Source organism: Pterocles gutturalis, unplaced genomic scaffold, assembly GCF_000699245.1.
Source record: "Pterocles gutturalis isolate BGI_N339 unplaced genomic scaffold, ASM69924v1 scaffold47246, whole genome shotgun sequence".
In the NCBI taxonomy this organism is placed as follows: domain Eukaryota; kingdom Metazoa; phylum Chordata; class Aves; order Pterocliformes; family Pteroclidae; genus Pterocles; species Pterocles gutturalis.
In genome coordinates this window covers 1-16379 of record NW_010104974.1, presented here as the reverse complement: position 1 = coordinate 16379, position 16379 = coordinate 1, and the positions used below count along the sequence as shown (strand labels likewise).

Genomic DNA, 16379 nt, shown 5'->3' with positions numbered 1-16379 from the left:
ATGAAAGGAACAGTATAAATATCACATGCAATATTATTATTGCTTTTGTTGTTTTCATCTGACATCCCCAGAATTCATATATGGCCTGAAAAGTACAAATGAATTACAGACATATATAAATATGCTATACCAATATCTTGGGTATAATGGCATCCCATATCTTTTACACTGCAGTTGATGAACAATTTTGAGGATGCCAGTTTTAAGGAGGTGTGCTGTTTTACAACCAGCAGTATGTGGTGGGTGTGTAGATAAGAAAGACAACAATTGTCCAGAAGTTACAAGATTAAAGAATTCAAGTTCTTGCTGGATTACAGCCCTTCTCTATAACTGCGATGAGCTCCTTAGGGTTATCATGCTCTATGAAACTGAAATAGGAAAAAATTAGATGTTTCACGCCCTATGTTGGGACACTTAATCAGGCAGAGTAGCCTGTACTCCTTTTGGAAATTGACATATTCCTTGGGCTGTTGTGTGTGGAGGAGATGAGTGCCAGAATACAGGCAGACAAAAGGCACACAAGTGTTTGTGGTATATTAAAAGCCGAGAAGAACAGTGACCTGAACACTTTCCTGGGGAAAAGCAAAACCACTACCTGTATTTGGAACTGTGCCAGACTCTCTGCCTACCTTGTTTAGGAGTGCAGCTCTTGATGCCCTCACTTGTAAATTGGTATTGACAGACCTTCCCATCTTGCTGATGGTTATGAGGATGACAAGTGGTGATATCATTCCACTGACCCAGTGGGTAACAGACTCCAAATCCTACAGTTATAGTCCCTGTAATTACCAAAACCGGATAAGAAAAAGTATAGTGTTTTTGAAGCAATGTATTTAAGACAAGGTCAGTACATGATTTGACTTGAGTATACGACTGGCACTGTTGCAGAAAGGCAGTGCTTATTCTACTGAGCTTTGTTAAAACCTGCAGTTTTCTGAATTTTATAAATTTCAAGTTATGAATTTTCCTAAATATTGGTATAGTGCCAGGTCCTTGAAGACAATGCAAACAGGGCTGCAGCCTTAACGTAATAAAGCACTTAAAAGAGTGCTTAAATTTAAATGTAAGTGTGCACTGTGCTTTGCTGTGTGAGAGCCCATGGAGCGTTGGAACTGCAAACAGTGAAGTGGAAGAGAATGTGATTTCATACCAAGAGTGCACATGGCATCTGGGGACCACTTGCAATTCCTCCTGTATATGTAAATAGATCTTACCTGACAAAGAAAATAATTTTACTTTAGTCAATGAGGTCTGTTTGTTGGAAGAGGTCTTCTGGACAGTGAATCAATTCTTCCTGAAAAATGCCATTAAACCTTTAATTTCAACAAGACAACCAACGACGACAGACAGAAGGGACAGGTTCACAACTCCATTAGCATTGTACTGTGTTTTTGTGATGGCAAATATTGTGGTTTTCGTTAAAACATAAACCTCCAATCTCCAGCCATCACATTCAAAGAATGTTCTGCATTTTCTTCTGAACAGTGACATGATGAAAAGTATGCTTTTCATTAAATGCTATACATTTTGAAAAACATGTATGTTCTGATGAAGTGTCATGTAGAAAAAATTGTAACATTTTGGTGACAGTTTTTTACTTTAAAATAATCTTTCAGAAAGTATTCGTTACTTTTAATGCACATTTTGAAAGCCTTTTAAAATTCAAAAGATAGTAGAAGCTTTTCAATCTTGCAGAAATGAAATGTTCAAACAGTTTTTTTTCTGCAGAACTTCAAGAAGAAAATTGTAGCTGTTTTCTTCCCTTCTGTTTCTAAGTGGAAAATAAAACCAAGAAGTGCAGAACAGATTGTGGTCAAGAAATCAGTGTCAGACCAAAATTCTTCTTGCCACTCAGTTATTGATACAAATGCAAGCTATAAGCTATGCAATACCAATTATGCAGTGAACAGCTTAATTCAAAGCTTGTAGATATGCAAGCATATGTAAAAATACATATGTATGCACATATACGCATATGTACATATATACTCATTTTCTCTTGCTTAACATTTTCTTTAGGTTATGAATACTGCATTTACTCACTGAAGCACCCCTGGTGCAGGGTTTGTAATGTGCTCTAGATTCCTGCCTCAGCCGGCTTAGTGGACAGCAGATACTTCTGCCAGTCTGATAGTATTTAATTACAGAGACAAGGGGTGCATATTTCAGTAGAACACTCAGAGATGTTGAAAGAAGATATTCTGAGACACAGAAGGGCATTTCAGCCATTGATTTAGGTCACAGAAGCAATTCACTACCACACGAATAACATTAGTTGAATGTTATTTCCTAACATAGTAAAAATGTTTAAAAATCTCATATGTGATAGAGGTTAACATTTCAGCTTTGACAAAGTACTATACCATTAATCTTAGCAGAAAAATATTCTGCTTTTGCTAGAATACAGTTGCTAATATAATGCATATAATGCAAAGCATAGAGTGGGTTTCATGGTTTGGTGTTTTTTTTTTTTTTTTTTTTTTTTTTTGCAATTCTTACTTTGTACTTTAAAAGAACCAAGTGTAAATTTGTGTGTGATGTCACCTCTGAAATAAATTATATATGGATATAAATGTAAATCCCTATTCTTTCACACCAATGAGGTTAAAGCACATTAATGTCTATGCCTTCTATCCAGAGAGAGTATTAAAAGGAAAAAAACTAATCCCATGGCTACTTTTGTAGTGTTACTGCCATAGTTTTCATCTGCAACCAAATAAAAATGAGGTTAACATTGTGAGTATCCCTCTTACTACTGGGCCTGTGTGTTTACTTGCTTGCAGACACAGTCTGCAAACAGAGATCTTCAAACCAAAATGCTACCACTGTTTCACAAGCAATCACTTTATGTCCCAAGGTCTATCAGTGGTCCTTACACCACAAGTAGAAAAGCATTGGTTTGCACCATTTCCCCTGCTCTGAATTTGGTCAGTTCAAAGATTTGCTGCAAAAATATCCACATTAAGAATTTTAATTCAAAGATAAAGAGCCACTCAAAGTCAGCAAGGCAGATGTAAAAAAGTCATAAAAAATATTAAAGAGAATCTATAACCTTGGGAAAGCAATTAATGACAAATATGCTGAAGAAATAATCTCATAATATAATTCAGTAATTCATTTTATAAATTCCCCTCACAAAGAGTGTGAATAATATCTGCTCAGGCTGGGGCGACTGCTCAGGGCCAGGGCAGCCATGAGACCTGCAGAGAAACAAGGGCTCTTTTTGTTGCTACTTCAGTTGCAGCTGGATCCAGAAGCCAGAGATAAGATGCAGTGGGGAAGGTCTGAACTCAAGAGACATCCATGGGAGTTTTGCGGCGTACATATTTAACCGGTTTCCAGAAGCATCATAGAAACACCTGACTAATACTATATTTTCAGAGCTACTGAGAAGCCTGTTACTATTGTCATGGCAGCTCTTATACAGAAAAAGTAAATTCTGAAACACATATTTTTAGGAGTATGATTCCCAAATATTTCATATTTTTGCAGCTCCAGTGATGCACAAAGCTTTTTGAAAAAATACTCCAAAATATTGAAATAACTTGGAGATTCACATATTTTGTAATATATTTGTTGCTGTACACTTACACTGGCTACCAGGATTTCTTTTAAAAAAGTTCAGGATGTCATATATCAGTCACCTTCTCTCTGTTTTATCATTTACTCTGTTTTGTTTCACTGTTAGTTTTTTGACATATTTTTCATGTTTTTATTTCTACATTTATTTTGTACTACTCTTCCTTTGTCAGTATCCTGGCATTTTGTTTTTTGGTTTATTATTTGTTTTTGGTTATTTCTGTTTTTTCAGCCCTTTTTCAGTACCCTGCATCCATCTGTTTTGTTGCTCATCTGCTTGCTCTATTAAACCGTCTTTTTTCATCAGCAATTTCTTCCTCTGTTCTGTGGTCTCTCTTGATGCTAAGCTCATGTATTTAGCTTCACAGGATAATATCCCTCATGGTGTTTGCAGAAGACTTGCTCAGTTGATGATTACATTTGGTTGCAGCCATGTCAGACAGACGCCAGTGGGATGGCAGAGGGATAGATTTCCACCAGTTGTACACCAAAGTGCAACTAACTCCTCATTTGCAAAAGCCCTGATCCACCTGGTAGAGAAGCCTGGGAAAAGACTGACTCAGGTGCAAAATAAGAAAAGTCTTTTGGTCTCATGTTCAAGCATGAACAGGATTGAACCGGTGCAACAGTGACTTTTTCTCTGTAGACTGAGAAAAAAAGGGCAGCTGCTCCTGTGTCACTGGGGCTGGTGTCTGTGCTGTGAAGAGATGCAGGTCATGCTACTGCTCTTGCTGCCTACTTGATGCTCCCAAGCAAAATGCAAGTTCTTCAGCTTGATGCAGTAAAACAGATACTGCCTTGGGACCCTTTGGGAGATGGTAGCATGGTTCTGCTAAACGGAACTGTAAATGATGTACAGGGTTGTTACTAAAGCAACTTTATTTCCCTCTGAAACCTTAAACCCCTCCCTTGGCAGTCTTTCTCCATGGACACTTTCTCTAAAGCACACTCTTGGCCCATGTGCATTGGCTTTTCTGAATCTGACACAAACGTTGCCAACTCAGGCCAAATGATTTCCATAAGCTTCAGGTTTCAATGAGAATCACACTTACAGGAAGTGCAAGAAACTGGTCAATATAAATTTCTCCAAATCTTTTGGTTTGCTCATCTGTCCAACTTCCAGAGCTCAAGCAAAGTTTTTGAAGTTTGTTGCATAAAATTTTAAAAGTTCATTTTCTAAAACATCTTTCTATTTGTTTGCTTACATTGCTTGCCATTTATTATGGTTTCGCCACAATTCCAACCTAGAAAGGAAAAGCACTGTGGTCAAACTTTATTCTGCTGACTTACTTCAAGAGCATATTCTAGTCACTAAATATTATAGGCTGTAGCCATTGAAATGGGTAGCAAAATAAGAATTAGAATAGACTCTCATTAAGAAAAATCCTGTAAACCTCTCTAACTGCCTTGACTATTTTTATTTGACAGTGTGGTTCCAGGCAGGTGACAGGGAGGATTTTCCTGGTATGATAAAGTCCTGCCAAGGAGGGGTTATGGGCATTTTTAGCACAGAAAACAAGGTGTTTACTAAAATTTCACTAAAGAAGTATTTAGTCAATGCCCTTAATACTTCCTTGCATGGCAAATGGGTATTTCTTCACTGCCACATTAAGAAAAAATAAAGGAATAAACGCAAAAGTGACTCTTGGTACACACCTTCCACTTGATATCTTTCCAGATCACTTTACAACTTTCCATTTTTCCGTCTCTTCAGCTACTTATTTGTATGCTGCAGGGACACCAGAGTCCTGATGTTTTGCTAGATAATGACTTTCTGTATCTACACTGCCAGCCTCTGGTGTCTGGGAACAAGCAGCATTAGAGATTAGAGCTACAAAGGAACAAGAATTTCCAGCCTGTTGAATGGTTTAGCACTTCAAAATCTATTTTCACTCCAAAGAGGAGAAAACAATGAGTATGTGAAATTATCTTTTCAAGGAATATTTTAAGAACTCCTTTTGGTTACTTCTGAAAAGGATGACCTCCTCTTCCTTCCAGCAACCCATGTGTGGTTACTAAAGTATTTGTGTCAGTGTTTATGTAGAATACTTGTCTTTTAAGTTGAGGATGAGCTAATCCTCTCACTTGGAATGTGTGAACAATATTCTGGAGAACAGTCAATGCTGCAGGCTGCAGTAACAGTAAAACTGATTTTCAACATAGAAAACAACCTGGAGAAAAATAGCCTACTTTTGATAACATTTGTTCCTAAAATTGAATTTCCGACATCCATTCAAAGAGAAATTAATACTGACCTGTCACAACATGATTCCTTCCTGGGATGGGAGATGGAAAACCATTACATTACATATGTTTGCAATTGCACTTCCAGTGATCTATAGGTGACCTGTGAAATGCAAGTGTTTCCTGAGAACTCTTCACCATACGTCGAACCTTGTAAACACCTTTCTAAGCAGAATATGCTTTTTGTAATGACTTTTTTTTTTTTTGTGCATTTACATAGTAAATTAAATAATGACTTTGTTATGTGCAAAGTCTGACATGGCATCTGCTTAATTTTACAACTGTGTCTTTGCAGTTATTGCATGATATAGTTCAAAAATTAACTATTCACCCATCAAGGTTCATTTTCCGTAGATTGTTACAATGCATTATAGGTATCCCTACTTTTTATTATCTAACTTCTGTATTTACTCCTATGATACTGCTGAAAGAGTTAAATATGATTTGCTGAATATGATGGATAATTCAAAAAGCTCGGAAATGTCTTACCATCTTTTGAAAACCTAAGATTTAAGCTATTTATCTGAACATAATATCTTTGTTTAGAGCAATGATTCTCAGCCTTGTTAAAAATGTACCACTCTCTCTTGGGCAAATTAATCCCTTTTTACTTTTTACAGACAAGGAAACTGCTTCCCCTAGCTGCAGTGGGCTTTGAATCAAACACTGAATATACACAAAATGTACTTTTTTATTGTTGGTTGGATGCTAATTTGACTTGGATCCACACCAAAAATTAGGGATACATCTGTCTCCTGTGCAGTCATAATCTAATTCATCACTGAGAGACCTAAAGTATTCTAAGTTAATGTTGGCTCATGGATGTGATAAAGCTCAGCTTAGGCTCTAGTCCTTGCTTAAAGGAGCCTGTCAACAACACCTGAGCTACCAAATTTAGACTTTGGGTACTACCAGACTGGTTTTGTGCAAACATGGGTCATTGTTATCACAGAATCAAACACCAACAAAATGGTGATGATTTCTTTACATTTGGAAGTCCACCAGGATCTAAAATATATGCTTCTTGAAAATGTTCAACTTAATTCACCGTCTCTAAAACTTTCCAAAAAAAGTAAAGTTGCACCTTACTTAGATAAACAGCTTAAATTGCCTTAAGTTGATGATTGCGATAACTTAATTCCTCCCTTTCCATCTTTACATTAGAAAAAAGTAGGATGTTGAACTGTGTTTTCTAGATGTATTTTTTTTGCTTAAATAATATTTTTAATGAAATTATGCAATATTTGTAAGCTATTACCACCTTAATGTAATGGGAACTTTTTTTTTTTTTTTTTTTTTTCCCCAGGTATCAACAGTGCTAGAGTTTGGTCGCATAGTAATTTATACTACCAGCCTTCGTGTAGTGAGAACCACTTTTGAAAGATGTGAACTGGTTAGAAAAATCTTTCAAAACCACAGAGTTAAATTTGAAGAAAAAAACATTGCTCTGAACAGTGATTATGGAAAAGAACTAGACGAAAGATGCAGGAGGGTCTGTGAAGTTCCCTCACTCCCTGTTGTGTTTATCGATGGCCATTATCTTGGGGTAAGTAAAGCGTGAGCCTTGGTAGTGTTTTATTTTGCAGACTGGAAGAAGAGATGAAAATCTTGATGAATGAGAAGCAGGGCTTTCAGAAAATTGTTTGCAATGCTGGAATGATGGGAACAATCAAAAAAAGACAGAGATCTTTGCTGCACAGATCCGCACTGATAGGTTTGATCTGAAGATGCAAAAGATAACTGGGGAGAGGGTAGCAGGAGGGGAAAAAGATGCAATGATACAGTCTAAGCTATCCAGTGTTTCTTTAAAAATAGCTAATCTTTGCAGCTGAAACTATGAAAATCTAGATAAATTGATGTTTTTTTTGTCATGGGAGCCTGAATGTGTGATTGACCCAGGAAGATAAACACATATAGCATAAACCTGTCATTTAGTAATATCTGCGTTGAATATGAAACCAACAGCTTGGGGCATAAATATGCATCAAATTTTATATGATATGGTCTGTATTAAGCATCTGTAAAGAGCTGAACATTGTTTTAGGTACATATTTGGTTAATAATTTTAGAAAATCCTATCAGTAAAAGAGAGAGAAAAAAAGCACAACTCTGCCGTGTAGCAAGATATAAACTCCAAATGGAAAACTATGATTCAGATTTGTACTCTGGGTCTAAAAGCCTGTTGGTAGTTGAAATCACCTTTTCACAAAGGCCAGCCTCCGCTTTTGAAATGTATTTCTTGGAAACTGAGAAATCAGAGTTTAAAAGAAAAAGATTCTGGAAAGTGGCATGAAGAAAATAGCTTGAGAGCTCAGAGAAGGCATTTGTCTCGAGCAGTAAAGAACTAGCAATTAGCACCAACAGTGAGACTGTGATTTGTGAAGGCAAACTATATTTTTACACAGCTGGGTATTATGTTTTTATTGCTTAACACTTTCACTTTCACAAAAGATTTAAGTGAGGATATGAAAAGTAATCAACAATCAGGGAGTAATTGATATTGGGCCTGTATAAACACTCTAATACCCTTTCTCCCCTTTTCTCCCCCTTCCCTTCCTAGCTCCCTGCGTGCTCTGCTCGAGGCAGGCTTCCCTGAGCACTGTAACAAACGCATTTGCTGGCACAGGGCTATCCAGACCACTGCAGCAACTGCAAAATTACCTGTCTGCAGAATATTAGCAGAGAGCAAATTTTACTTCCTAGTAAAGGATGCTTTTGTCAAAAACCTGGGTCGGAGAGTTCTCCTGCCAGCCAGGAACAGAATCGCTTTGTTCGAAAGGAGCCTAAAATACAACAGGATTCAGACTAAGATTTGCTCACCTAATTATCACATTAAAAATAAAAAAAGTGGTGGGTTATGACAGACTCAGTCCATGTGTGATCAGTTAAAATACTGAAACAGATTGAATGAATTATTTGCTCAGCCCTAGGTGAAGCCCGGCTACAGTCATTTTGGGGTGATGGATGGCTCATTACTTCCCTGCTGCTTTTGTTTTTTAAACAAGATCATGGGGAACTTGTTCTTTAACAGAGGAGCAATGGTGTAACAACCAACACAATCTCATTAAAATTATTTAGGTATTGTTGCAATATTTTGGAGAGGTACAGAAAGAAAGCGAGTTAGGAAGTTGGCTGTCTGTGGGAGAGACAAATCTATCTGTCCAGCTACCTGCTGGCAGTTATTCAGCATGTTTTACCACTTGTAGGTAAAAAAATGAAGCAAGAATTTACTACAGCATGGCAGCTCCTTTCACATTGTTTAACACAAGAAAAAAAAAGTATTAATCTGTTAAAAACCAGAACAAAATCAGACTTTGGGGATGTTTTATTACTTCTTTTTTTTTTTTTTTTTTTTTTTTAAATTAATTTGATGAAGCACACTGTGGTTAAATGGAGCAGACTTTAGCTCCAGGAGTGTATTAAAGTCATTACATGTAACAGTGATATTATTTGTGGAGAATCTGCTTTTCGGGCGGGGGCCATCCAGGAGATGCCTGCTCTGCTCATGGGGAGCATCATGGCCAGCTGGGGCAGTGGCAGCCCTTTGCTCTGCCACCATGTGTGCCCCTCACCTGTACCCACAGACAAGGTTTCTGCTCTCCATTGCCATCCACTACTTATCACCGTACTGGAGGGGGCAACTTGGATCTGTTGCTACAGCATCACTCTCTAATATACTTTAGTTGAGATGGGATGGGAAAACCGAGTTTGACATGAGCAGAGCTAACCCAGGTAGCCGCCCGCCATGGCTGCTGAGGGGAGAACTGTGGCTGGCAGGGCCATGGGAAGGGACAGGCACGGTGAACCTGGTATTACCACTGGCAAGGGACATGTGTCGCACACTCTCTTGGGTAAATATGACAAAACCCATTATTTTATAGAAGTTTTTATTTCTCTGTCTTAATTTGGCTTCATAAGAGAATCACAGAATCACAGAATCACAGAATGTTAGAGATTGGAAGGGACCTCCAAGGATCATCTAGTCCAATCCCCCTGCCGGAGCAGGACACCTAGATCAGATCACACAGGAACGCATCCAGGCGGGCTTTGAATGTCTCCAGAGAAGGAGACTCCACAACCTCTCTGGGCAGCCTGTTCCAGTGCTCTGTCACCCTCACCGTGAAGAAGTTTTTTCTCATATTCAAGTGGAACCTCCTATGTTCCCGCTTGAACCCATTGCCCCTTGTCCTATCACTGGATGTCACAGAGAAGAGCCTGGCTCCATCCTCCTGACACTCCCCCTTTACATATTTATAAACATTGATTAGGTCACCCCTCAGTCTCCTCTTTTCCAGGCTAAAGAGACCCAGCTCCCTCAGCCTTTCCTCATAAGGGAGATGCTCCATTCCCTTCATCATGTTTGTGGCTCTGCGCTGAGGTTGGCATTTGTTCATTTTGGAAGAGCAATAAGGGGGGGTTGGAGGGCAGTTTGCATATGGCGAAGGTTGCAGGTATTTAACCAGCCTGTCAGGGTCTGGCAACGAAGCATTTGCCCCCCAGCTGTGTCAGTCCCTGGTGGATGTGGCACCTTAAGAAGATAATGCATCAGTGACTCTGAATGCAGCAAGTTGGCTGGAGCCTGTGCTGGGCTTGTGTTTCATTAAAATACGGTTGAGAACTAATTACAGAATGTGGTCTCATTGGTAACACTGGACATTTCTATAAGGCCTTTTATGATAATTATATTCTGATGTGCAAATGTAATACATAAATCCAGAAGCCTGGTGTGTCAGTAAATTAATCATTCAATATTCTCTCTCTCTTCTTCTGTGTTGCTTTTTAAAATTTTTAATATTTCCTGGCAAACCCTCCCTGACAGAGATTGCATATAGCAATACAAAGGAGAATCTATATTGAGCCAGGCACCTTTCTGTTAGTCATAGGGAGAAAAAAACCCACCCCCTAATTAAAATGTGAACAGTTTTGAAAGGGGACAAGATTGTTTTTAATAAGATAAATGTAAAAAAGGTGGCCAAACACAGCATGTGCATCTGATAGAGCGCACGGTATCCGAGCTGTTCAGAAGCATGGACAAGGTTGTTAGAGCACTGCAGGCTGTGTGGATAAATCTGCACAGCACTGTGGAATTTATCACTGCCTGCACAGGGGAAACAAAACAAACCCGTGACTTGGGTAGAAGCAATAGAAAAACCATATTTAGTTCCTGTCATGCAAACTCCTGCGTGCTGCAGTACAGCAGGTTTTTTAATCTTCTCATTTTTTCAGGGTTGAATCATTGTATTTCTTGACACAAACTGTCTAAATATCAGTCTGACAAGAAATTGCAGGTTCTCTCTGCAGCATATTCTTTACCAGTTGATCTAATCCCTCCTTTTCACCTGAGGCTGTCTCCATCTGAAATGGAATTATGCCATCTGCTGGGACACCAAAGCAGAGTAAAAAATGACTTCCAAAAAACCAGAAAGCCACTCGGAAAAAAAATTAGGACATTTACTTAGTCTTTTACAAAGGCACTCAGGATTGTTGGAGGTTTGTGTTATGCAAGGACCCACTCTGCTGGAAAAGGGATGCACATTAAAAAAATGCAAATACAGTCATCCTTAGTAAATATGTTAGCTCATTGCATGATAGTTTTAAAATAAATTTAGTTTATTTTTCATATTAAATACGTGATTGAATTCCAGTATTCATTTGCCACACAAATCTACTTGAATCCTTTTCAAATATGTGAATTTAATGATTTATTTTTCCTGAAGAAACTGTTTCCTATTTAGTTTTTCCATCTGTAATGAATCCACAACAGCATGAGATTTACAGCAAAATTATTTTATTTGACTCATTGGTTATGATTATTTCTTAAGAATTATAAGGCTATTTCTATAACTGACTTTTAGAAAATACCTGTGCAATATTTTTTGTTACACAAGAATTAAGTTTCCTTTTTGTTGCTTTCCAGTGGCTGTACAGGATTAGTAGAGAGTAGCCTCCACGTTTTGTTAGAGTAAACATGTTCTTCTGGTGTTCACTTGATGGGGTGGATATGAATGTCTCTGTGGCAGTAAAACTATGATGTAATTATTGCATCGATTCACCTAGCATTTTGCCACTTGTTTCCTCCATTTTGCAGTTTTCAGGAACATCAGGGTTCAATTAATCTGCGAGCTCTTTACACATCAATGTTTCAGTTCTTTGCATGTCAAATCCAACATTTCTGGTGCTGGTACTGTACTGCAGTGTCAATTTTCTCAGTTTATGGGCAGATTTCCAGGCATTTAATCATACCCCATGTGTGTCTGCACCTTATTGTAAGAGGTGTAGAGTTGTAGGCTGAAGATCGTGTGAGCTCTGGGCAAAGACAGCAGTAAATACAGACTGTCTCCTTGCTAAGCCACAGTGAACAAAGATGGCAGGTTCAATAAGGGTAACTTCTGAAATTAGTTGGACCATACCTGGAATACTATGTTAATTTCTGGATGCTCTCAAGAGAAAACTGGGAAAATATTTTGAAGAATAGAAGTGGTGTAGAAAATCTGCTGAGTGATTTAGCCAAGTCTGTGGCATTTCCTTGCCAAAAAGAAGGGCAAAGACTTGCCCGCAGCCCCTGGGATCCTCCACCATGGTAGAGAGCCATTGAAGTTAGTAGATAAAGAATTCACTGGCTGGCGCTTTGAAACTTTAACTGATTAAAAAAACTGAAAACTCACTTCTCCCTGCTGCTTCTCTAAATGTTATGGCCACTGTCCCTCGTGCTCCTTATGTGAGTCTTAGCAAGGACAGACTCTTTAATGTTTCACATCCCTTTGTGGGTAATTGTGGGATGAACACAATCTAGGAAGGAAAAGAAATGCATTACCTTCTGGTCAGAAAGCAGCTATTGGACTTATTTAGCAGCTGCTTTAATTACTCTATTAATTACAGACACTGTGTGTTAAGACTCACAGATCCAAAGGGAAGGTTAACCTCTGCAAAGTGTTTTTATTTGAATTCACTTGAGGCAGCCATTAATCAGAAAAGACATGCTGAAACACTTAAAAACATTGATAGCCATTTGGACGTTTGGTTTTTAATTTTAAAGCCATAGTAATGAGACTTTCCACTTTGAAAGTAACACAGCTGGCTGACTGATTGTAATCTGAAACGTAAGTCCTTTAAATATGAATCTATACTGGGAAGCCTGTCAGACTTTCGATTATACTGCTGCAAAAGCCAGTCAGCGATATCGTATGGCCTCACTGTAAGATCAAGCAGAAGTCACAGGAATGCTTTTCCCAGCTGCTTCCACAGAGAAAAGATCCTTCCCTAAATAAAATAAATTGGGGCTCATCTAGATTAGGGAATTTGCAGTGCTGCAATTGCATCAATAAAGCTGCAAGTCCTTAGTGTCTCTGTGTTCGATGGGCAGCGCAAGCTTTGTCTTAAGCCACTGCAGTGTGTTAAGGCCCTGAGCTAATACTCCGTGGGCTGCCTTGGCACAGCCTCACTTTGTTGTGCCAGTCACTTTATTGCCCGTTCTGTTTGAAAGCAGAGAAAGATTAGAGGGCAAGCATGAAATAGGCTGACAGACTGCTAAAACCTGCTCTACTGGGGACACAGAGGGCCCTAATGCATATGTCGAAACTGGCACACTGTGCACGTGGTCTATAACACACTTCAATAGAAGAGTCAGCACAAGTAAGGCTGGCTTATCTGAGTCTCCTGTCATCTGCTGTGACTAATTAACTACAAATAATTACCTTGCAGATGCTTCTTTAAAAAAAAATCTCTTTGAAAGTGTAGTACTGAAAGAGTAGCGTTCACTGTGGAAGTGGCACTCACATCCACTAAAATACTATGCTTTTTTAACTGAAATTAAAATCATCAGAGTCAAAAGTGCTTTTTTTTCATATAAAGGAAACTAGCCTTTCTAGAGTGTCATACAATATCCTTTGCCACATTTTGGTGGCCCTTAGTTGGCTTTTGGGCTACACACCTGTAGCCCCAGGAGTCCCCAGTGAGGTGCGAATGATGATTGGACACTAGCACATATATAGCTGGCCTGTATGTGTTGCTTGCGCTCCCCAGCAGCTTTTCCTGTACCTCCCAGTAACAGAGAGAATGATGGTGAAGAGCTGGGACTGAGAGCCCCTGCAGCTGACCGTGGGCACCTCAAAATAATGGCAGGTCCGAGAAGGGTACCAGCACCGCACCGCACCTCAACTGTGTGCCAGCATCCCTCTGCACCTCAGTTGTGTACCATCAGCCCACCACACCTCCTGGCTCATGCCAAGAAGAAACCCAAAGATTAAATTTAACCCACCACCTGATCTAAATGTGGACAATTGCCCTCAGCAGCAAGTAAGGGCTGTGCAGCTCCCTCCATCTGTGCCTCAGTTTCCTCACCTTTTGTTGGCTTCTTGTGACCCACTGATTAAAAGTGCCTTAAGTGTTTGGTAATTATAGTTTTCAGTTAATTCAGTTACATAAGTGAATGTAAGCATTCAACTGTGGCCCTCTAATTAGAAGAAAAGGGAAAAAAAAGTTTTACATCATCTTTGTCACTCTCATTTTGTCTGCAATAATCTCTTAGCTTCTGCTTTCAAAAGGAAAAAGGAAAATCACTTCAGTACTGCCTCGGTTCAGATCCCCTCAGAGACCTACTGTTTTCAAACTAAATTATTTTTATTCATTGTTGTGTCTGCCTTTAATGTTGTTACAGTGTCTTCATTACCCCTTTTCTGCTTGTGTTATACATTAGGCATATTGTGTCTTAATTCAATGCTCAACTGCCAGAATATTCGAAATACAATTTCCTCCTCTCATTTTGCTACATTCTCTGATCTGTTGTATATTTATATAATTGTATTTTTTGACGTGGTAACTAGACGTATTTTTTATTCTGTCAGGAAGCATACCCTGTAAAATAAAGTGAACACAATCAGAATTTCCAAGCTGTCACCTGTTACAAAAAGGCAATGCAATATGACACCTGGTAATGACCCTCAGGCACTTCTATCATAATTGTGGTTAGGTTCTCCTCTCCTTCCAGCTTTCCTAAAGGTTGACCTAATTACAAAATACTTGATGTGATTCAAATTTGTCCTTAGCCTGTTTAAATTTTGAAGACTAAATCTTCTAATAATCTCTGTTTTTTCATGCTAAACTGGCTGACTTGTTTCTTCTTCTTCTTACTAATAGGGTGCTGAGAAAATTTTGCTAATGAATGAATCTGGGGAACTGCAAGATCTCTTAACCAAAATTGAGGTAATTCTATTTATGCAAATAAATATAAGCAACATACATTGAATATTTGTGATTGAGATTATTTTGTTTACCAGTTCCTTTACTGCTGTTATAAACTGAATATCCAAAATGCTTTTTTTATTTTTCTCTTTGAATGAATGATATCATGGTATCACAGCCCATTAAGTATGAGAAAACGTGAATGGTGATAACATCAAATGAAAATGTCCATATTTGATTTTGCCACAGCAGGAAAGGCAAGTTATTTTCCCTTTCCTATAAATTTTGACGTATTTTTTGTTATTTAATGTTCACTATACCCTGGAGGAGTCAGGCCTCTCATGTGGATGCTGTACACCATTTCTCTGTGTCCCGCAGTGAATGCACTGGGAACCCGCACATCTGCATTCTGGTTAGACCTAAAGCTGGACATCTACAAAGTCTGGGCAAATCTGGAAGTTTCCAACCGCACCAATTTGCACAAATTTAAAATCACAGGTTATTATGCTTTTCTCCAGCTCTTAGTTTGCCTTGTCCGTTCAGGTTCTCTGGGGCAAGTTTGCCTTTTATTATGAACAGCTGACACATGGTCCCTGAGGACACTTGCAGTATGGGTCTGCTCCCACACCTTTTCTGTAAGCTAGGATTTCTACGGGTCATCACTTTTCTGCTGGTATTGGGCTGTTGGCTTCTCAAGGCATTTTCTGTTTTCCTTTGGATAGCCTGCAACAAAGAACGTTTTGGGGAGATGTATATCATAAAGTCTGGGTTATATGGAAAGCTGTGTCCTTAGAAAACGAATGTATTGCTATTATTTATCTTGTTATTTTGAAATCACCTTAACCAAATTAAGACAACACACAAACTTCAGAAGTATATAACATCAACATTAAAAACAGATAATGAGGATATTATGTTTATAAAAGACAGACACTGATGAAAGAGTGAAAGAAATCTACATCTAGTTGATTTAGCCCCAAGGTTTTTCTTATCCTGCATTTAGCCACACTATAGCATATGCTTTCCTAACATACTTTCAATAACTCTTTGTATACCATATATCTCTGAGTTTATCACAGAAAGAGTATCTCTTTTTGTGAAGCATGTTGGGTTTTTATAACAGTCTTCTTCCTGAACTCCTCCAAAAGTTCCAGTCAGGCTGAGCCCAAGGGTTGTTCTCCTCTGCCTTATTCAGGAGGCAGATTTAATACTATCCAGTAAATCGTGAACTGCCTCATTCCTTTGCAGTGCAGGTGATACCTTCTGCATTTGTCTCGCCTTTGCCTTAACTCATCAAAACTTTGCTTGCCTCTTGACTCAGTGTATATGTTTCTGTATAAAACGCAGAAGAACCTGCAGGCCTTTGGCGGGGAGGA

General features: G+C 38.6%; 1 protein-coding gene across 1 annotated transcript in view; it reads left to right on the top strand.

Annotated features, from left to right (window-relative positions):
* The window catches only part of GRXCR1 (glutaredoxin, cysteine rich 1), a gene marked incomplete at its 3' end in the record, with an annotated part of 33492 nt that extends 18468 nt beyond the window's left edge, over nucleotides 1-15024 (top strand). The window contains exons 3-4 of the mRNA XM_010087211.1: nucleotides 7130-7369; nucleotides 14959-15024. Of these exons, the coding sequence (XP_010085513.1) occupies nucleotides 7130-7369; nucleotides 14959-15024 (306 nt within the window). The remainder of the gene's footprint in view (nucleotides 1-7129; nucleotides 7370-14958) is intronic.
* Nucleotides 15025-16379: the final 1355 nt, after the last annotated feature.